Raw genomic sequence first — 20,990 nt, 5'->3', positions numbered from 1 at the left:
GGGGAATACTTTCCATCAGCTTGGTCAGAATGACACAAATCCCTTGCCCGCGATTGGCCCTCGTGTAAGTCCATCACCAAGACCCCTTCCCCACATACACACACTGACACACACCTGTTCTTGCACAAACCTTTATTGACAAGCGCATTCCACTGATAGGGTAATCAAAGGAAAGGAAGACGGGTGCACAGTAGGTCTTTTTTAAAACAACAAAAAAGTAAATACAACATGACATTCACTGAATACAGTGGGAGCTCCTGTTGATAGCTGCTAAACCCACTCCTCGAGTTTAAATGTCACCATCATGATCGTGTCGTAGTAGTTGTCGGATGCCGGCCCGAAATCCTCCAGCACCCTCTCGTACTCGCGGATGGCCTCGTCCAGCTTACTCTTCTCTATCATGCCACATATGGCCCCGAGAAGCATGTCAATGCCCAACCCCAGCGCACTGATCGCCAGGCAGCCGAAAAACCCTGCAGCAACCCGAGCAACACGCGAGCTTATGTTGGCTAAGACTCCGCCGTTTTTGATCAAATGGATCAGCACGCCAGCGCCGGCCACCGTGGCAAGAGAAACGACCCCATGCAGGGCGTTCTGAATGGTCCTCAAGTGGCCAGTGGAAGGGTTTCTCAGTTTAAGAATCTCCTGGTAACAACTGGGCTCCAGTTTTTCCTTCAGCCTTCTGTCGATCTCCTCGATCTTCGCCTGGATCTTCCTCACTGCTTCCAGGAAGACGTTGCAGTTCTCCTTCACCGTCTTGCCCTCGTCCAAGGTGATGGTCTCGAACTTGCAGTTGAAGTTCTCGTTCAGGACCGTGGAGAGCTTGTTGGTGGCACGGAAGTTGTTCTTCATCTTCTCCAGGAGCGACTGGCTGAGACGGCAGAGCTTCTCGCGTCTCTCCACGTTGTTGTAGAAGATGTCGCTCCAAGACATGTCTGCAGCTTCTGCTGGGCTGTGGAGAAAATCCAGTGTTAGTATCTTGTCGTAAATTTGTAACAGAGTCCTTCGTAGGGCAGACAAATATCACTGTGTCCCTGTTCAAGTGTTTTCATGTCTGTGTTTGGGTCCATGTCTGTGTCAGTTTGTGACCATGTGTGTATGTGTTTTTTGCAACAACATTTCCTTCGCTCCACTTGAAATGCAATAAAGTTAATCAGAGCAACCCGAATAGCAACACCAGGGCTTGCATGACAACACAGTCCCTAAATAAAAGCACAGCAATCCCATGTGGACAGAGAGGCTATTGCTGCTCTGTGGCACAGTGCTGCTGTAATCCGCTGACACCAGGTACTTAAAGCACAGCGCTGGGCACGACCGCAACCCACAAAACAATCCCAGCAGTGTCACGGCACACCCTGACTTTACGGTGCTTCACATACCTGTGTGTGGGGGGCAGTTGTGTCCTGCACTGTGGGATCAGTAGAACTGGAGGATCTGGGGGGGAAATGAAAGGTCATTTTAGTGCCCAGTAACCACTAAAAAAAGTTGGTTAAATTATCTGTGTTTAAAATTTCCAAGAGTTGCAGGAGAGAGCACAAAAAAACCTGCATATATGGCATATTGTGGTATAATTATTGGTATTATTATTATTAAAATTCATAACACCCATCCACATGCATAAAACAAACACAGATGTCTGGTTTTTACTGTATTTTTGCTATGAAGAGATGAACCTGTTCAAATGAAGTGCCCTGCCTGTCTGAACAGCAACTGGGACTTGTAAAACAGTTTACATTTTACATTATTCGTTATTATTCAATCCATATTATTATTGTTATTGTGTCTAATGTTCTATCTCTTAAAGAATAATGTCAGTGCTGTTGTTAAAACAGTTATAGTGGATGTGGAGATTTTAGCTTTGGCTTAACAGTCTTGCCATGACCTGCTTCTCGTTGCGTGCTGCGAGTAATACAGTACTGGGAGACTCTCAGCGTGGATATAATACAGTACTGGGAGACTCTCAGCGTGGATATAATACAGTACTGGGAGACTCTCAGTGCGGATATAATACAGTACTGGGAGACTCTCAGCGTGGATATAATACAGTACTGGGAGACTCTCAGTGCGGATATAATACAGTACTGGGAGACTCTCAGTGTGGATATAATACAGTACTGGGAGACTCTCAGCGTGGATATAATACAGTACTGGGAGACTCTCAGTGCGGATATAATACAGTACTGGGAGACTCTCAGTGCGGATATAATACAGTACTGGGAGACTCTCAGTGCGGATATAATACAGTACTGGGAGACTCTCAGTGCGGATATAATACAGTACTGGGAGACTCTCAGTGTGGATATAATACAGTACTGGGAGACTCTCAGTGTGGATATAATACAGTACTGGGAGACTCTCAGTGCGGATATAATACAGTACTGGGAGACTCTCAGTGTGGATATAATACAGTACTGGGAGACTCTCAGTGTGGATATAATACAGTACTGGGAGACTCTCAGTGCGGATATAATACAGTACTGGGAGACTCTCAGTGCACAGCTGCAGTTGCTGGACCCGCGTCGCATGCCTTTCCTTACCCGTCTGGCGGCGGAATGCGCAGCTGTGCGCGGCTGCAGCGCTTCTCAGAAGTCACGTGGTTTCGTCCAGCTGGAGGAGAAATTAATACTTTGCAATATGAGACACAACTACGTTATCTGGCTTTATACACTAGACTGGTTGTTATTGTTAGCCGTCCTCTCCACTCTGGTACTTTTGCGTTGTTAAAAGAAATATGCATATATATCACATCCTTTCTTACTCTGGCCTCTGTGCGGAGATGCATGTATATGACATGCATACACAACATTTATTTTCTTACATTGCGTTTTCCCTCTGTCTCTGTGTGTGTGCAGGCGCAAAAATCTTATATAAATGATTAATGTGATATTTGAATAACATTTAAGGACGATTTTAAGGCAGTGTTACAATGAGAGCAGCCCCCAGGAAGATATTGGGAATATACGACTTTATACATAAATAATACTTGTTTTACTAACTATAGGATTTCTATTGTTTCAATTTGTCTTCAAACCTTTTTCAGTTTACTGGAGTGTACTGAAAATAGCTGATGTGAACTTTGTGTGGCGAGGAGATAGACAGGATGTGGGGCCAGGGTTAGTGGGCACACCCATTAGCGATAAATTGTATGAACTAAGAATAACAACTCGCCACTTGAACTTGGAACTTGGACTCTCCCAGCTCTTTCCCTTATACGGCTCTCACATGTTTTTCTGCAGCAGTAATCTGTACCCAGTTAGGACCATTAACCATCCTTGTTTTGAGCCCTCCGAGTCTGAGAGCGTTGGACCCTAGCCTGCAAAAGTCCTTTACGTTGGCCCTGAAGTGCCAAACTAAAAGAAAAGACATTCACACAAAAAAAGAAGGTGCTTGCACACTTGAAAAAGAGATAGGGTCTACTGCATGCACAAAAGATACCGCACACACAAAAGACATACTGCACAAATGAAAGAGCTACTGCATGAACGAAAGAGATACTTCAAGCAAAAAAAAAAATACTGCATGCACAAAAGAAATACTGCACACACAAAAGATACCACATGCACAAAACAGATACTGCACACATCAACATAAATGCTGCAATGGAAACAATTTATTTTGGAGCTGCATGTGGTACATGGGCCGCAGTTTGCCCACCCCTGGTCTAATCAATTTACCGAAGAGGGAAAATGTATAATGAAATAGAAAGTTAGTGTAGGTTAGTGGATCTTTTTTAAAACGATACAAGACAGGCCAAGAAGGAAGAGAGAAAATCTGCCAAATAAGACCACCCCTAGGTGCCCCTCTCCTCCTCCAATTTGAGAAATGTGGGACACTCAGTACTTGCAGGGTGGAAAGTACGGGTCACTGAGGGTGCTGTCCAGGTCCACATCATGTTGGTGGTGCTAGAGCCAGTAGAGGCAAGCATTGTTTACAGTACCCTGGAAAGTCCCCAGGCGTGACTTCCTGGCTCCCAGTTCACGGAGAGGTTGTTTATTTTGTGTTTTTATACACAGATATTAATCATCACCGACAACTGTGCCTGGAAATCCTCTCACACCCCACCCCACCACGCTGTCCTGTTTATCGCCCAACCGCACTGTCGGACTAACTTCATATTTTGTTCTTTCTTCACTGCACTGTAGTAGAAACAAATCTTATGGGGGATAATGGGGATGAGATCATTACGCGAATCGGCTTTCGGAAATAGCACTGAAACATGTTTTTTGTTTTTAAAGATATTTGTCTGCTCCAGGGCTCAATAATCTCACTGTAGGAACCTCATCAGGTCATTCTAAGCCAGATCTGTGTTGCTGGTAGGGAACAAAGTAGGGAACAAGGCAAGCCCATTGAACAACTGCATGTACAGTACTGTGCAAAGGTTTTAGGCAGGTGTGAAAAAATGTTGTAAAGTAAGAATGCTTTCAAAAATGTTAATATATTATATTTATCAATTAACTAAATGCAAAGCGAGTGAACAGAAGAAAATTTTTCATTAAATCCATATTTGGTGTGACCACCCTTTGCCGTCAAAACAGCATCAATTCTTCTAGGTACACTTGCACAAAGTCAGGGATTTTGTAGGCATAAGTCAGGTGTATGATTAAACAATTATACCAAACAGGTGCTAATGATCATCAATTCAATATGTAGGTTGAAACACAATCATTAACTGAAACAGAAACAGCTGTGTAGGAGGAATAAAACTGTGTGAGGAACAGCCAAACTCAGCTGACAAGGTCATACACCATGGCAAGACTGAGCACAGCAACAAGACACAAGGTAGATATACTGCATCAGCAAGGGCTCTCCCAGGCAGACATTTCAAGGCAGACAGGGGTTTCCAGATGTGCTGTCCAAGCTCTTTTGAAGAAGCACAAAGAAATGGGCAACATTGAGGACCGCAGACGGAGTGGTCGGCCAAGGAAACTTACTGCAGCAGATGAAAGACACATCATGCTGACTTCCCTTCACAATCGGAAGATGTCCAGCAGTGCCATCAGCTCAGAATTGGCAGAAAACAGTGGGACCCTGGTACACCCATCTACTGTCCAGAGAAGTCTGATCAGAAGTGGCCTTCATGAAAGCCATACCTCCGACGTGGCAACAAGGCCAAGCGACTCAACTTTGCACGAAAACACAGGAAATGGCAGCAGGTGCTCTGGACTGATAAGTCAAAATGTGAAATATTTGGCTGTAGCAGAAGGCAGTTTGTTTGCCGAAGGGCTGGAGAGCGGTACATGAATGAGTGTCTGCAGGCAACTGTGAAACATGGTGGAGGTTCCTTGCAAGTTTGGGGCTACATTTCTGCAAATGGAGTTTGGGATTTGGTCAGAATGAATGGCCTCCTCAATGCTGAGAAGTACAGGCAGATACTTATCCATCATGTAATACCATCAGGGAGGCATCTGATTGGCCCCAAATTTATTCTGCAGTATGACAATGACCCCAAACATACAGTGACAGTCATTAAGAACTATCTTCAGTGTAAAGAAGAACAAGGAGTCCTGGAAGTGATGGTATGGCCCCCACAGAGCCCTGATCTCAACATCATCGAGTCTGTCTGGGATTACATGAAGAGAGAGAAGCAACTGAGGCTGCCTAAATCCACAGAAGAACTGTGATTAGTCCTCCAAGATGTTTGGGCCAACCTACCTGCTGAGTTCCTTCAAAAACTGTGTGCAAGTGTACCTGTACCTGTACCTGTAACTGATGCTGTTTTGAAGGCAAAGATTTTTCTTCTGTTCACTCACTTTGCATTTAGTTAATTGTTAAATATAATTGTGACAGCCGGACACAATACACAGAGAGAGAGAGTCTTGGGCTTCGACGGTGTCTGGCTTTATTGAGCTTCACAGGCTCGTTCAGGGGGAACACACACACAATCAGGGGGGGAAAAACAAAAGCAAAACATGAAAATAAATGTCCAAACAAACGACCACACAAACAGGGTGCTCTGGGCAGTCAGAGGTTGCAGACTCAGTCCTCCATCTCATCGGTTAGCTCCCTCCCCCAGAATGAGGCACAGCTGCCGCCGATGTCACAGTCGCCTCGGTGCTCATTGCCGTGAGTCCGCAGCCTATTTGCGAGGGAGCGACAACACAGCTGCGGCACATGAGCACCAAATCAGCGGGCGTCAGCAGCAGCCGTGCCGGCACAGACAGCGGCCTGTCACAATAATCTATTAACGTGTATTTTTGAAAGCATTCTTACTTTACAGCATTTTTTCACACCTGCCTAAAAGTTTTGTGTTTGCATGAACAAGCTCATGATCTCACTGTACTACGGTTATTCAGCCCTGATACCCAGAAGAACTGAGTTTGAGAAGAGCCAGTTCTCTTGATACATCATCTTTGATTTGACCTAGCATACTGGGTATTGTAACAGCCTGGTAAACATCCACACAAGTTAGGATTCAATAAATAGGTGTGTGAATTACAAAGTGTGTGCACTTTCGTCTTTGGGACACACACTCACACTCACTCACTCACTCACACAGACACACACGCAAGGCAAATAATAAGACCAATTTTTTGCGAACAGGCGATTGGTTCTTGATGGAGCAGAGTTTTAATTAAAAAGAAAAATGGTATAATCACACAACAATAACAAATTTCTCTTGTTGTTAGTTGGGAACAAAAATCTGCTATCTGCACCGCACACTGCTGTCAAAAACTCTTCTAATTAGTAAAATGCTATCACACAATAAAACAAACACAAACAGAATACAATATTGAAGTTATTATGTGCATATTTTGTAACAATCTACTTAAGACTTAAAGGATGTGTATTTATTATGATTATTACTTATACTATTTATGATAGACTAATGTTATTATTATAGACTAATGTTAATATTAAGTGACTAATGCTGGCTCTCACTTGCCATCTCAATTTTCACGGTCACACGCATAATAGTCTCGGAATACTTGTGGGACGCCGGCCGGAAATCCCTCAGTACCTCCTCATGCTCCTGGATGGCTTTCTCCAGCTGGTCTCTCTCCATGGCCCCGATGAAGCTACTCAAGATCAGGTCGATAGCGAGCCCCAGCACCCCGATTACAAGACACCCCAGGGCCCCCGTGGCAATGCCACCGATACACAAGACCACGCCGCTTAAAATGAGACCACTGTTAACTAAGCCAATCAAGGCCACACAGCTGGCCGCCGTCGCGATGGAAATGACCCCGGCCAAGATGTTGCGGACCTTCCTCCAGTCACCGGTGGAAGGAGTCTGCAGACTGCGGAGCTGCTGGTAACAGCTGGGCTCCAGGGCGTCCTTCAGCTGCCGGTCGATTTCTTGGACCTTCTCCTGGATCTTGCCAATGGCGCTCAGCAGGACTTCGCAGTTCTGCTGCACCGTGTGCTTCTCGTTCAGGTTGATCTGCTGGAAGCTGCAGCCACAGTGGGTGTTCAGGGCCTTGGACAGCATGTTGGTGGCTCTGAAGTTGTTCTTCATGAGCTCCAGGACCTCTTGGCCGAGGCGGGCCAGTTTCTCCCGCCGGGCATCGTTGTTGTAGAAGAAGTCGCTCCAGGACATTTCTGCCGCGATGGCTGCGGGGCAAGACGGATAGTGATGTTATCGGTGCGGATCGCAGCAAAAAGCAACGCCCGTTCCCACCTCAATGGGTTTACAGGAAAGGAGAGTCCCGGGCAGCATCGTTCATACGTGGCCGGTTTCACAGACAGAATTATGCCAGTCTGGATCTGTGGCACTCTGGAATTCAAAACCAATTATTCTCCGGGTACAACTTCAACTAAATAAGATTATTAGTACGAAAATCAGCAGTAGGCCTATTGTTTTTTTATCACTTTATTGTAATGTTTGAACATTTTCTAATATTCTTTGTTTCCTTGTATGCTTTTCTCATGATCTTTATTTTTATGTGATATCTCTTGCTCTCCCTTGTCTGTGGTTTCTCTCACACGCTGCCGGGGGGAGGACAGGGCGTTAGGCAGGGTCCCAGTGAGCACCATCGCCCTGGCGCCCTTGTGTGAGGTGGCAGTCTGAGTCTGACCAGCGTGTTGTGAGAGAAATGCTTTAAAATCCTGTGAATCCTGGGCAGGCAGTGTTGTTTTATAACTATTTGACAATGCTGGACCTTTTTAACATTTTGTTGTGTTCCAACCAGGAACTGATGTTTAAATTTTGTTTTGTTTTTTCCTTTTGTTTTAGACAACATGCTCCGCAATTTCCTTGTTGGGGGGGATAGGACACACACACACACACCAATTAAAAATCGAAACCGAACGGTCTTCTTACACTCCTAAATAAGATCAGATGCAAAACAACTGCCTTCAGTCTTTGTGTAGTTCAATAGTATTTAGGTTCTATAAAAAGTCTTGTGAAGGAGCTACATATTACAATGTTTATGGAAATAACAAGAACGTAACACAGGCTATGTAATTGAAAGGAGGAGAAACAGTTTCATTCACAGCGCATTTTAATACGGACACGGTAACGACAAAACGTGGATTAAAAGGTAACTGTCAAGAATTGTTTAAGAAGAAATACTTGTCAATGGATTATTATTATTATTATTATTATTATTATTAGTAGTAGTAGTAGTAGTAGTAGTAGTAGTAGTAGTAGTAGTAGTAGTAGTAGTAGTAAATAAGAAATAAGTTCTGTTATGCACAAATAAATAGATGAATACCCCAGGTAGTTTTTCAATGCAATGCCACTGAACCACCGCAGCCTTTCAAATCCAGGAGTGTGCTCCTGGTAGATATTAAAATACATATAGGCCGATACACACTTGATTTACTGACCCAATAATGCTGTAAAATAACACCACATCTAAGCAAGAAGATGGCTTTTTATATTCTAATATCAAATTACATTTGTGCATACTTTAGGCTGCAAGCGAGGGGAAAACAACCTGTTACCTCCGCAATACACATTATTTCTGCAAGTAAATACGTACAATAAATAAATCAGTTCCATAAAGGCATAAAGACGCTTTAGGCAAATTAAAACGAAATGCGGTACCTCTCGTTTTTGAGAACAGTGCAGTCCTACTCAGCTACTCAGCTGGGCGATCTCGTCGGTAACGTCTGTGCAGTATGCACTGTGCAAAACAGCATAAGGGCCTGCTACACCCCCCCACCCCGCACCCCCACCCCCGCTGAGCCACGTGACTTCCAGGAACGCTCGCGCAGAGAGCAGCCGCCCGCTCGCGCACTGTGGAGAGGAGAGGAGGTCGCGTGCGGGTGAGTCTGCTGTTTCTTTACTGCCTCCACATACATACATACATACATGCATACATGCACACACACACACACAGGCCGAGCTCAGCAGTGCAGGACACCCCAGCGAAGCGTCTGTTCTGTCGCATGACGTAGCCCACGCTTTCCAGCTGGGTGCAGTGGATGTGGATGCGTCTCTTCCGGAAAGCAGGCGCCTCATCGTTAGGTTTAGTTTCATTCTGCCGAGAATAGTCGGTCAGTAACGACTTCTATTCCAGTTGCGTTGTGACAAGTGCATCCAGCTGGGTGCGCAGTGTAGGTTTCACAGGTAAGTGTATTGGTGGTCTGTAGTGAAGTTTGCAATTCAGAAAACTGGACCAAAGAGTTGTTCAGACTGAGATGATTGTAGTAGATCTGCATTTCTTCCAATAAGTGAGACAGAGAGAGAGAGAGAGAGAGGGGGGGGATGATAGCAGACTCGGTGCTCAGCTATGACTGTGGACCCCGGTCACAGAGAAGCGTGCACACTGGACAGATGTCTGCTTGCAATAGACAGAAGAGAGACGCAGTTGAATGAATCCCATCACAGAAGAAAGTGTGATCACTCCCCATCATTGAGCAGGTGAAACTCGGTGTTGTGACTGCTGTAGCATGCAGTAATAACAGCCGCTCTGCAGCGCCGCCTGTGTTCGCAGTTTGCGGTGGACGCACTGTGGGACTCATCCTTGTTTCTGTTGCAGCAGCGCCCACGTGTGGCCAGAGCGGAAAACACGCCGGAGCGACTAACTGTGAACCGGTCATGTAAGTAATTTTCTATATCGACTCAAACTCTAATTAACTATCTACACTTCATTTTGTGCAGTGCGCTAATGAATCAACAGTTATTTTTGATATGCTGGTTTTTAAACGTGCATTGTAACTTTCCCGCAATGCCCAATTCATTATTATTTTAAACAAGCTTTCTGATTTGATCAGGTTACACCAATAATCAAACTTGTCTACTGGCAAACTGGTGATTATTTAACAAATAATCCCCTGATAGGGGATTCACTAATCCTTAACAAGCACACTGTACATCCAAGCAAATTCCCAAATTGTATGACAATATTGTGAGTAGATCCCAACTGATCCGATACCTATAGTGATTATAATTACTATTATAATAACTAATGTAAAACCAAATAAACATGTATTTATTTATTGTCTGAAGTCTCACGAAGGATTTTATGCTTTGCTATTTTGGAAAAAAAATTTAGCCAGTAGTTTGAGAAAATATATCGCTGCACTCATTTAGCTGTCTTGCCCTAATTGTGAGGCAACATTATCTTTTATTTCAGGTTGCTGAGTGAAATACTTTATGTCCTTCAAAGCTCAAGTTATTTGCATAAGATGAGGCAAACTTGCAGAGTATTTTGCAAAACATGATTTTTAAATTAAGATTTTTGTCCTTACCTAATGCTGGAATTTGGGGTTAAAATTAAACAATATTAAATATCCCCTAAAACTGAAGCTAGTCTCTCTCTCTTTCCCAGGGAACTGGAACAGGTTAAACTGAAAAAACAGAAAAATAAACAAAAGTAAGTGTCTCTCCAAAGCCGAACATTTCCGAGTCAGGCAGCCTGGTGCTGCCGGACACGTTGAGTAATTGAGGACAATACCAAGTTTTGGGAACATTGTAGAAAAGTGACCGCAGAATGAAACAACATTGTGGCAATGCTGTAATAAAGTGACCACTGACTGGACAATATGACCACAAACAATATGATTTGTAGACTCCAGGGGATGTTGTGAATATGTTGTACGATAAAGTTACAAAAGTACTTTGATATGACTGTGTTCCAGAGAGATGTTTATTATTGTTATAATACTATCATACACTCACCTAAAGGATTATTAGGAACACCTGTTCAATTTCTCATTAATGATATTATCTAACCAACCAATCACATGGCAGTTGCTTCAATGCATTTAGGGGTGTGGTCCTGGTCAAGACAATCTCCTGAACTCCAAACTGAATGTCTGAATGGGAAAGAAAGGTGATTTATGCAATTTTGAGCGTGGCATGGTTGTTGGTGCCAGACGGGCCGGTCTGAGTATTTCACAATCTGCTCAGTTACTGGGATTTTCACGCACAACCATTTCTAGGGTTTACAAAGAATGGTGTGAAAAGGGAAAAACATCCAGTATGCGGCAGTCCTGTGGGCGAAAATGCCTTGTTGATGCTAGAGGTCAGAGGAGAATGGGCCGACTGATTCAAGCTGATAGAAGAGCAACTTTGACTGAAATAACCACTCGTTACAACCGAGGTATGCAGCAAAGCATTTGTGAAGCCACAACACGTACAACCTTGATGCGGATGGGCTACAACAGTAGAAGACCCCACCGGGTACCACTCATCTCCACTACAAATAGGAAAAAGAGGCTACAATTTGCACAAGCTCACCAAAATTGGACAGTTGAAGACTGGAAAAATGTTGCCTGGTCTGATGAGTCTCGATTTCTGTTGAGACATTCAGATGGTAGAGTCAGAATTTGGCGTAAACAGAATGAGAACATGGATCCATCATGCCTTGTTACCACTGTGCAGGCTGGTGGTGGTGGTGTAATGGTGTGGGGGATGTTTTCTTGGCACACTTTAGGCCCCTTAGTGCCAATTGGGCATCGTTTAAATGCCACGGCCTACCTGAGCATTGTTTCTGACCATGTCCATCCCTTTATGACCACCATGTACCCATCCTCTGATGGCTACTTCCAGCAGGATAATGCACCATGTCACAAAGGTCCAATCATTTCAAATTGGTTTCTTGAACATGACAATGAGTTCACTGTACTAAACTGGCCCCCACAGTCCCCAGATCTCAACCCAATAGAGCATCTTTGGGATGTGGTGGAACGGGAGCTTCGTGCCCTGGATGAGCATCCCACAAATCTCCATCAACTGTAAGATGCTATCCTATCAATATGGGCCAACATTTCTAAAGAATGCTTTCAGCACCTTGTTGAATCAATGCCACGTAGAATTAAGGCAGTTCTGAAGGCGAAAGGGGGTCAAACACAGTATTAGTATGGTGTTCCTAATAATCCTTTAGGTGAGTGTACATCATAACAAAATGTAATTTTAAAGTAAGTGAAAAAGATGAAAGATTGAACAACGTCTATACGCCTGCAAAGTAACCCAATTGCACTTGATGTGTGTTGACGTTGCAGAATGGAGCCCATGAGCACGGCAGACACTGCGCCACTGCCAGACCCAACCATGGACTCAGGGTAATTACAACCAAACCCCACCAAACAAGAACCTCACAAAACAGGGCTCGACCTCCAAATGTCCTCTGTGCTGAGACCAAACTCAGGGCATCTGAATCTCAGCGTCGGTATGAGGAGTTTTAAACTGAGGTTCAGGAGGACGACTTCCCAAAGCATTAGTGTCCTGCAACCAAACTCATTTTCCCAGCATTCCTTGCTCCGCCTCTCTTGTCCTCCCCCAGGCTCCGCCCCCAGCAGCAGCTCATTGGCTCATTCCATCTAATGGGGGTGCGGTTCAGATTGACTTATCCTCATTGATCATGGTTCCCTGAAGTCACACGAGTCTGGGCCCCAAACAAACTCTATCGACCTTCTCTCCTGCATTCATCTTTTGGGGTTGTAACAACAATAACAAAATCTGAATCGTGTTTAAAGACAAATGAGACACGGTGCATGTTCAGTATTGTGTGTGATTATTGAAAATCAATGTCTTTTCAGAAAGCCTCTCTCGGGAGGAGTAGAGGAAGAGCCACCCAGCCCTCCCAAGTAAGCCATTTTCAGAAGCCATCGTATCATAGCGGCGTTTCCAAGTTTCAGTCTGACCCAATACTGTGCTTAAAGTGATGAGTTTAAAAGTGGAACAGACAGATTCCAGCAGTGGTGTAACAAATATTTACATCCTGACCCTTTTTGGCCGGATGGGCGTGCTGTATTTTCCCGAGGGTCCGTGTTGCTACCCAGACGGGTTGCTCCCAGAACACACTGCACATGGGCTGTAGAGGAGAGAAATCGAAAGGGTTTCACCTACTATATTTGTGTCATTCTCTTTCTATCCCCCTTTTTTTAAATGTAATTATTGTGAGATTCGGTGCCGTTCAAAGCAGGGCAGCCCTCACAGTCCCCCTTGGAGCCTAACTCACAGTATGGCAAGCACGCTTGGACAAAAAAGTTGTTGTGGTAGATGTGGAACTTTGGCATTTTATTCAAATTCCACCAGGTCCCACAAAGCTGTCTGTGTAAAGAAGTGGCCTTAGATCAGTGACTTGAACATGATCTCTTATCACTGTTGTCCCTCCAGAAAGTCACACCTGGATGCCACGCAGCCGGTAGAAGCCCACGCTCCTGAGTTAGTGTTTTTTTTTAAAGTTCATCCATCATCTTCATTAGCTGAAAAGCTTACATCAATCTACGCTATACTCTGAAGCCACATTAGTTGTTCTCTTGCTTTTCTGTCTCCAGGCAATTTCTCCCCAGAGGCAGAGACCTGGAAAACAGCCCTCCCACCAGGTGAGTGTCTTTCTGCGGCCCTGGTCTCTCTGGGTAACAGGTCAACATAATGTTGGAAAGGAAAACAAAAGAACACATCAGTGCTTCCATCTGTCTTTCTGTATCTGTCTATCTATTTCTCTACAATATCCAGTACAAGGGGGTGGTGATCTGTTGCCCCACCTGGCGGGCACAGGGGGCACCCTGGGAAGGACACCAGCCAATCACAGGGCAGCACTAACAGACTCACTCCTAATTATTGATTCATACATTTAATTGACTAATATATTTCTGTGTTTCTCCGCAGGCAATCGCTTCCTGACCAAGAGGAGCCCGTGAACGACGTTTCTACAGAGTGAGTGCCGTCTCTGAGTCAGTCCTGTGTGGGGGTGGTGACTGGGAGAGCCACTGCGCTGAATCAGCGTGCGCCACAGCCAGTTCCCTACATAAGGACATTGAGTGACACTTTATTGTATAACCAAGCACACTCGCCCAACGCCATCAAGTGAGAGACTCCGGACAGGATCTTATCTTGTTCCTCTTATTTTATTATTCCTTTTATTTCTTCTTCCTTGCAGGATGGTGCCCCTTGCTGTGAAAGAGCAGGAAAACGGCTGTTGCTCTGAGTGAGTTATCCGGGGGTTCAAGGGATCGGCCCTTGAAGGGATTCGCTTCTGTGTCTGTTTGCTGAAAGCTAGAGTTTCAACAAATTTAAGAAGTTTAAAGATGAAAGCTGAGGGAACCGAGACTCGGAAAGAAAGGCCAATGCAGACCGGCCAGCTTGAGCTACTGAGTATGCCATCTCTCTCTCTCTCTTTCTCTCTCTGTCATTTTGTATGTCTGACTCCCTCTGTTTCTTGGCATGACTGTTTTTCTCTACCTCTCTCTAGGGTTGTCCCTGCTGGACAGCAGTCCAGTTCTGGTTTAATGTAAGTGTCATGTCAGAAGACTGCTCTTCTTTTCCCAAATGGTGTTTTCTCTCTCCTTATTTATCAGTGTTATAGTTACAAGAGTCACAAAAGTACTTTTGGCAAAAACATGACACATTAGAGTGCAAAATAAATCCAGGATACAACCCATGCCATAATAAATGTCAATCAAGCATAACTACTATCAAGTACAAAATGGTGTTTTAATCATTGAAATGGAGTGAGTGTTGGCTGTTTAGAGTCCAGTTTTGTGTTGCGTTTTTTTTCTTTTTGTTTTGTTTTTGTTTCTTCTCCTTGGTACTATTGTGTATCGTGTACAATACTACAGTATTGGGAAAATGTAACTGAGGGGCGGGGGGGAAGCCAGTCCTTTCATATTGTCTTGTTAAGTGTTATTTTTCCTACCCAAGTTTTTCTGTGGATCGTATTGAAAGGGAATTTGGGGAACTCGCGTGCGGCTAATCTCTTGTGGAGCTGATGATGTTTCTTTTCTTTTCCCTCCTTCCAGGAGCACGATGTCTTGGGTTAGGTCAGTGCCTTCTATAGTATTTATGTTACAACATACAGATTTTGACGGTGCAGAATGCTCTTAATTAAGTTGTCTTTTCCTTTTTCTATAGTTCCAGTATAAGCAGCAGATGCAGGTAAATAATTGTTTTGGGCCTTCCTTTTATGACGTGTGTATAAATGCAGATATATTTCTATATATTTTTTTTTTTCTGGATTGGAGTTAAACATGATGGAGGGGGGAGGCACAGGACACAATGGGTGCCATAACACTGATGCAGTCATCGTCTGTAAACTGGACATTAAGGGAGCTAAGCGTCTCGGGTTTCCCAGCTCTGCTATACAGACATCTTAAGGGGTGTCCCAATCCCTTAGGGAACGAGTAACGGGAGCCTAATCGAGCTGTCTGTACCCTTCACTGCTTCATTTGACGGAATAGTAATGGAATAGTTTTAGCACTGAAGTCCCAGAACTCTCTTCGTTAAAGGCATGTCAATTGGGAAAATATGGCAGCAATGGGTGCATATAAATGTTATGTAAATTTATGTAGCTAGACAGTTGTGGCTTATATTATTTATCATGGAAATTATAATACATAGATAATATAAAATGATTCTATAATCATGATTTAAATGTATGATTAGAAAGTTGCTGAAAAGTTTTAATTACTGAAGTAGTATAAATCTAAAGGTGATATAAGCGAACAATATATTTCTACATTATATAATTATTTTTATTATTAAATATATATATCTTGTACATATATATACTTGAAATGAGTGATTTGGAAGAGGAACAGTGCATTTAACAGTGCTGTCTTTAAAACTACAGTCTGACTTGAAAAGATTGCGTTGACCTTTCTCGGTCAAAAGCAAAGGCGCTGAATGCTGATTCTGAAGTGAGTCCCATTGAACACTTTTACCTTCACCTACACCCTCCTCACTCAAGTGCACACTCTATGACATCAGCACAATGTCACGCGAAGTGTGCACTTGTCGAAGGGTGTAGGGTGCAAGTGTGCGATATGGGACGCAGCCCTGGCTGTAGGGCCAAGCTGAATTCAGCGACCGGGAACTAATCAAACAATCCACGTTAAAAAAAAAAAAGAAAAAGAATACATACATAGAAAAACACACCCTCGATCACCCCTTCCTATTCTAATAATAGTGCAATGTGTGTGGTTTTGTTTTTTTGTTTGTTTTTTACTTTCAGCCAAGTCCGTGAGTTCGCTTCATCGTTTGGCGGTGGCCTGGACAAGCCGAAGGAGGACCTGGCCCGGGCCTGTCAGACGCTCTACATGCTCATGGAGACGTACGCCACTACCACCAACAAGGCTCGGGATGTCGTCAACCAGCACTTCAACACTGACATCCCCCCCTTCCCCTTCCACCAGGACCGGAGCCTGCGGGAGCACGTGGAGCTGGTGAGAGGGACCGTGGGACACATCTATCGGGAGCCCGAGCTGACGCACAAGCACGTCCAGTCCAAGCTGGAGCCGTCGATGTACGCCAAGATCAGATACGCTGGCGTCTCGTGGAAGGAGAAGATGGAGATCATCAAGGAGCTCGATGAGAAGTACATGGGTCTGCTGGGCAGTGTGAGCGCCCCACTGATCGCCGTGCTGCTGGTGAAGAGCGGCGTGGGGGAGAGTGCCCTCCCGCCCCCTGCCGACCTCCAGCTTCCTGCCGTGCTCCCGCCCCTCGCCGTCCCCCGGGGTCCGGACGTCCTCGACCTGCGTGTGGACGATCTGCTGAAGAGCAGCGAGTGGGTGTGTAAAACTCTGACCGGGGGCAAGAGCAAGAGCGACTACGAGCGCGCCATCCAGCTGGTCCAGGAGACTGTCGACGTGTTCCGGCCGCACTGCGAGGGCTACGCCGACGTCATCAGCGAAGTGCGGGCCTACGTTGCGATGGTGGCGGAAAGCCTGGAGAAGTGATCGGCAGACAGGAGGGGGAGGCGGAAGAAGGGTAGTTTTATAAACGAATGTCCCCCGAATTATCTCCCCCGTTATCAAAAAACGCAACCGTTTCCAAACTCTTTATACCGTGGAGATATAGAGGTTTCACTTTAGTTGTGCTTGAAAATAATTATTTTATTGATCTCTAACAATAGAGGTAGGCAGAGACTTTTGCTTTTGTTGTTACTGAGCGAGTTACCCCTCCTCCATGAGCTTGACTCGAGCACCAAACATTATTAGAATACCATAAAATCATAACCTTGTGAATGCGTGTCCTGTTTAAGAGGTATATCTCGGATTGTAGTAGTCTTGCTGTGGTTTCCAATGTGAACAATAAATAAACATTCACAAAAAAAATGTGCCTGTCTGATTGTATGACGCATTCACAGTCCTGTACTCTGCCCAAACCTGATGGGACACCATTGTGTTCTGTTTTTCGTCCCATGATCAAACTGCTGATTGAGGCCCTTCATTGGTTTATATTTTTGTTGTTTAATGAATCGTGCATTTATCTTGTACCTGCAAATGCCAACAAAGATCCTGTCCTGCTTCCTAAAGACGTCCTCGCATTATAGCCGTTGATGGTTTGTCTTGAAAATCAATTTGTCACCCTTCATTCAAAAGACCCAAGCTAATGTACTTTCACATGAATGGACAACAACAAGAAATCTGAATGATGCCAACAATGATTATCAATTTGTACTAAATGTATTTTAAAAGAATACATGAAGAATTCCTTATACACTAAATGAAACACACATACAAGATTACAAGCTGACAGAAGCTAAGATACACACAACACAGAACTTACTATTTACACGGCTAATATATACACTATAAAACATACTGTCTCTATTGTGAGAATATACTGTACTGAAACACACATGCTTTAATGAAATTACAAGCTCATACACTGAACTGAGATATAAGCCTACTATACACTGTGATAGTGTACATACTGTACTGAGATTAAGCTCATAAACTAAAACTCTCACCATGTGTGTATATATAATATATACACGTGTGTAAAACATAGGAATACTTTGTTACAATGGTAAACATTCATAAAACTATAATCCATTTCTAATAAAGATTTATTTTATTATTTTGAAATTAAGTCGTCTGCAAAACAGATTTTAGTATCAGTAGGCTAGGTTACAATTCAATAAAAATGCAGTAAAGTGATTTTTAATGTGACAATTCAATTATTTCAATTGCTGAAATCAACACATTTATAATCACAAATTGAATGTTGGATCAATAATTGAATTGCTGATATCAAAATAAATCAATATATATCAGATATTAAGGATTAATGCTGGCACTTAAATTATTTCCTAATGTAAACAGGTACTGCTACCTATAGATCTGTTCTAGCAATCTATTTGGGTTGCTGCAATGCAACTGCAATCTTGCCGGTAAATTCTCCAACTAAACCTTTTTTCGTAAGGGAATTAGTCATTCCCAAAGATTTTGGGAATTTGAATGACTTGTGAATCAAGAATGACTTCTTGACCCAATAATAATCTCAGGGTGATTGAAAGCAGAAGTATGTCATCTTTTCTGTTTGAAATCCGCTGTGTCTGCATGTTCCTTATATGGAGTTGTTGTTACTGAACTATGTGTATAAATGTTCTGAATTCAGCTTTAAGGAGACAGACCAGGGACTGTGTGCCCTGTCTCTCCGATACCTCCATAATAAATAACCTGTTGATTCCTGACTCCGGACTTGGACTGCATCTGTGGATGAAAATACTTCTACAAAGGGTTAATACAGGACAGCCACAGACTTCAGCGTGTGTTTTGAGCTCTAATTCTGTGCTGGTCTGGTGGTGTGTGTAAGTTGTTATTTTGTGTCCAGCTACACCTCTTTTCTGTAAATCTAGCAGTTGACCACTGGAATTAATTCTCTGAAGTTTTAGTTTCTTTGCCCCTCCTGGAATCTGACCCCAGTCCAACATGTCCCTCTGCCCCCATTGTGCTGTAATGTGATTGTGTTTTGATTATGACAAACGTGTGGTAACCAAAACGCTGCAGGAACTTGTGACCCCTGAGCACGAGGTGTCCACAATGTCCTCTGACTGTGGCGTAGTGACACTGGAGCGTTCTGGGGGTGTCCCTGTGTCTCTGCCCACACAGCATCACAATATATGAATTCCTTTGCAATCTGAGCACCTTATCTGTGGTTTCCACCAATTGCAACTGACCTCTCTGTATCTGAGATATTATTTAGGGATGTCTTTCTGTTGTCATTTGTATGTCCTTTACTCAGATACCTCTCCAGACCTCTTTGTTTTTAAGATCTTATCATCACAGACCAAAGAGAGAGAATTTCAGACAATTTGAAAGACAAAATACATGTTATATTGAATTATTTAAACTTAAACACATTTTATTTTATAAGGTTACTTAACAACGTTTTCATAACATGCCCTGGAGACACCAGTTGGTGTTGCTGTAGTGTCATAGTCTCCCAAGTTCACTTGATCACAATCTTGTCACCGTGTTATTTACTTAGTTTTATCGATGTTGCACGGGTTAGTTGGGTATATCTCTCTTGACAAATATGTTTTATCTTTTGGGAGAAGTTTAGTTCCTCTTTCTCTTCACTTGTTTGTCATCTGATTTGCATTGACAACAGTTTTAATTATTGCAGTAAAAATCATAAGATAATGGATATGCATAGTAAGGTAATTTAAAATGAAGCCACACTGTTTTGTAATAGTGACCGACTGAACACGTGAACATGCACTGTAACACACGCACACATGCGCACACATACCATGACACTGCAAGGATACTCTCTCACCAGCAGCACACACACTCACACTGTTGTGTCTCTGATCAGAAGACAGCACTGCTCCCGACTCAGCTCTGTTGTGTGTTTCTACTGGACCTGGCTGGACTGACTCGATTACCCATCTGTTCAATTGTAAGAAGACTGGACCGGTGAGAGACAGTGTGCTCTCTTCCTAACCAAAACTGGATATTAATAATAATAATAATAATAATAATAATAATAATAATAATAATAATAATATAATAATAATAATATCACTAACAATGTGTGTCAGTCTGCACAATTCTATTTCTCATCAGTTGCTTTTGTGTTTTGTTAAATTTGTATTTAATTTCTCCAGCGGAAAGGAGACCTCAGCAAAATAACGTTATCTTGCGTCAGCTCCACTTCATTAGCAAAGGAATGGAATAACACAGCAGACAAAAGCACATATGAAAGGTGCTCTATAAATAAAGTTTATTATTATTATTATTATTATTATTATTATTATTATTATTATTATTATTATTATTATTATTATTATTATTATTATTAACACATAGACAGATGATTACAGTGTGCTTAATAAGACATTAAGTAATATAGTACAGGTTGGCTAAAGTCTAAAGTGCAGTGCAGTAGAGTAGTGGTCAGGGCTCTGCACTCTGGAGTGGAGGGTTGTGGGGTCAGTCCCAGGCACTTTACCCAGAATGCTCCAGCACAAACCCAGCTGGGTGATTGGATGTATAAGGGGATGTATTTTAACAATTGTAAGTTGCACTGGATAAGGTAAGGGATAAGCGTATAGTGTAGTACAGTCAAGTAGAGCAGGGGTGCCCAAGGACCCCTTTCCCAACCAGACTCTAGCTGAGGACCCCCACCTCCAAACAATGCCTCATGATACTATGTTAATAAAAGCAAAAATGGAGAACATAGAATCTTATTCTTACCTGACAAGTTCAGATTCAAAGAAGAGTTAAAATCACTCCTATTGAGATGGATGTATGTATGTTCTTTTATAATTGATCAACTAAAATATGTATTTAAAAAATAATGAAAATATATGTTTTGGGGGGTGGAGATAGATTTTCCTGCAGACCCCCTAGCGAGAACCCCAGTT

General features: G+C 43.2%; 2 protein-coding genes across 4 annotated transcripts; one reads left to right on the top strand and one right to left on the bottom strand.

The window, feature by feature from the left end:
• Positions 1-117: 117 nt before the first annotated feature.
• LOC136768414 (single-pass membrane and coiled-coil domain-containing protein 3) lies at positions 118-9,094 on the bottom strand. 3 transcript variants are annotated; one of them, XM_066722622.1, is made up of 4 exons: positions 8,990-9,094; positions 2,538-2,607; positions 1,380-1,434; positions 118-952 (listed from the first exon to the last, which is right to left on the bottom strand). In XM_066722622.1, exon 4 carries the CDS (start codon positions 931-933, stop codon positions 271-273), a length of 663 nt encoding a protein of 220 aa, XP_066578719.1. In that variant the 5' UTR covers positions 934-952; positions 1,380-1,434; positions 2,538-2,607; positions 8,990-9,094; the 3' UTR covers positions 118-270. The 3 variants fall into 3 exon arrangements, with proteins under 3 accessions (XP_066578719.1, XP_066578720.1, XP_066578718.1); XM_066722623.1 differs by lacking the exon at positions 2,538-2,607; XM_066722621.1 differs by lacking the exons at positions 118-952; positions 1,380-1,434; positions 2,538-2,607 and adding an exon at positions 6,545-7,551.
• Positions 9,095-9,128: 34 nt separating this feature from the next.
• On the top strand, positions 9,129-17,465 carry LOC136768402 (single-pass membrane and coiled-coil domain-containing protein 3). Its single transcript, XM_066722601.1, has 13 exons — positions 9,129-9,210; positions 9,927-9,987; positions 10,719-10,763; positions 12,394-12,453; positions 12,931-12,978; positions 13,511-13,558; positions 13,672-13,719; positions 14,006-14,053; positions 14,277-14,324; positions 14,589-14,627; positions 15,136-15,156; positions 15,248-15,271; positions 16,347-17,465. Coding segments are annotated over exons 2-13 (1,155 nt in total). The 5' UTR covers positions 9,129-9,210; positions 9,927-9,985; the 3' UTR covers positions 17,071-17,465.
• Positions 17,466-20,990: the final 3,525 nt, after the last annotated feature.

The sequence above is a fragment of the Amia ocellicauda genome, chromosome 14, assembly GCF_036373705.1.
Source record: "Amia ocellicauda isolate fAmiCal2 chromosome 14, fAmiCal2.hap1, whole genome shotgun sequence".
Classification (NCBI taxonomy): Eukaryota; Metazoa; Chordata; class Actinopteri; order Amiiformes; family Amiidae; genus Amia; species Amia ocellicauda.
Note: the sequence above shows the minus strand (reverse complement) of the source record. Positions and strands in the feature narration are given on the sequence as shown.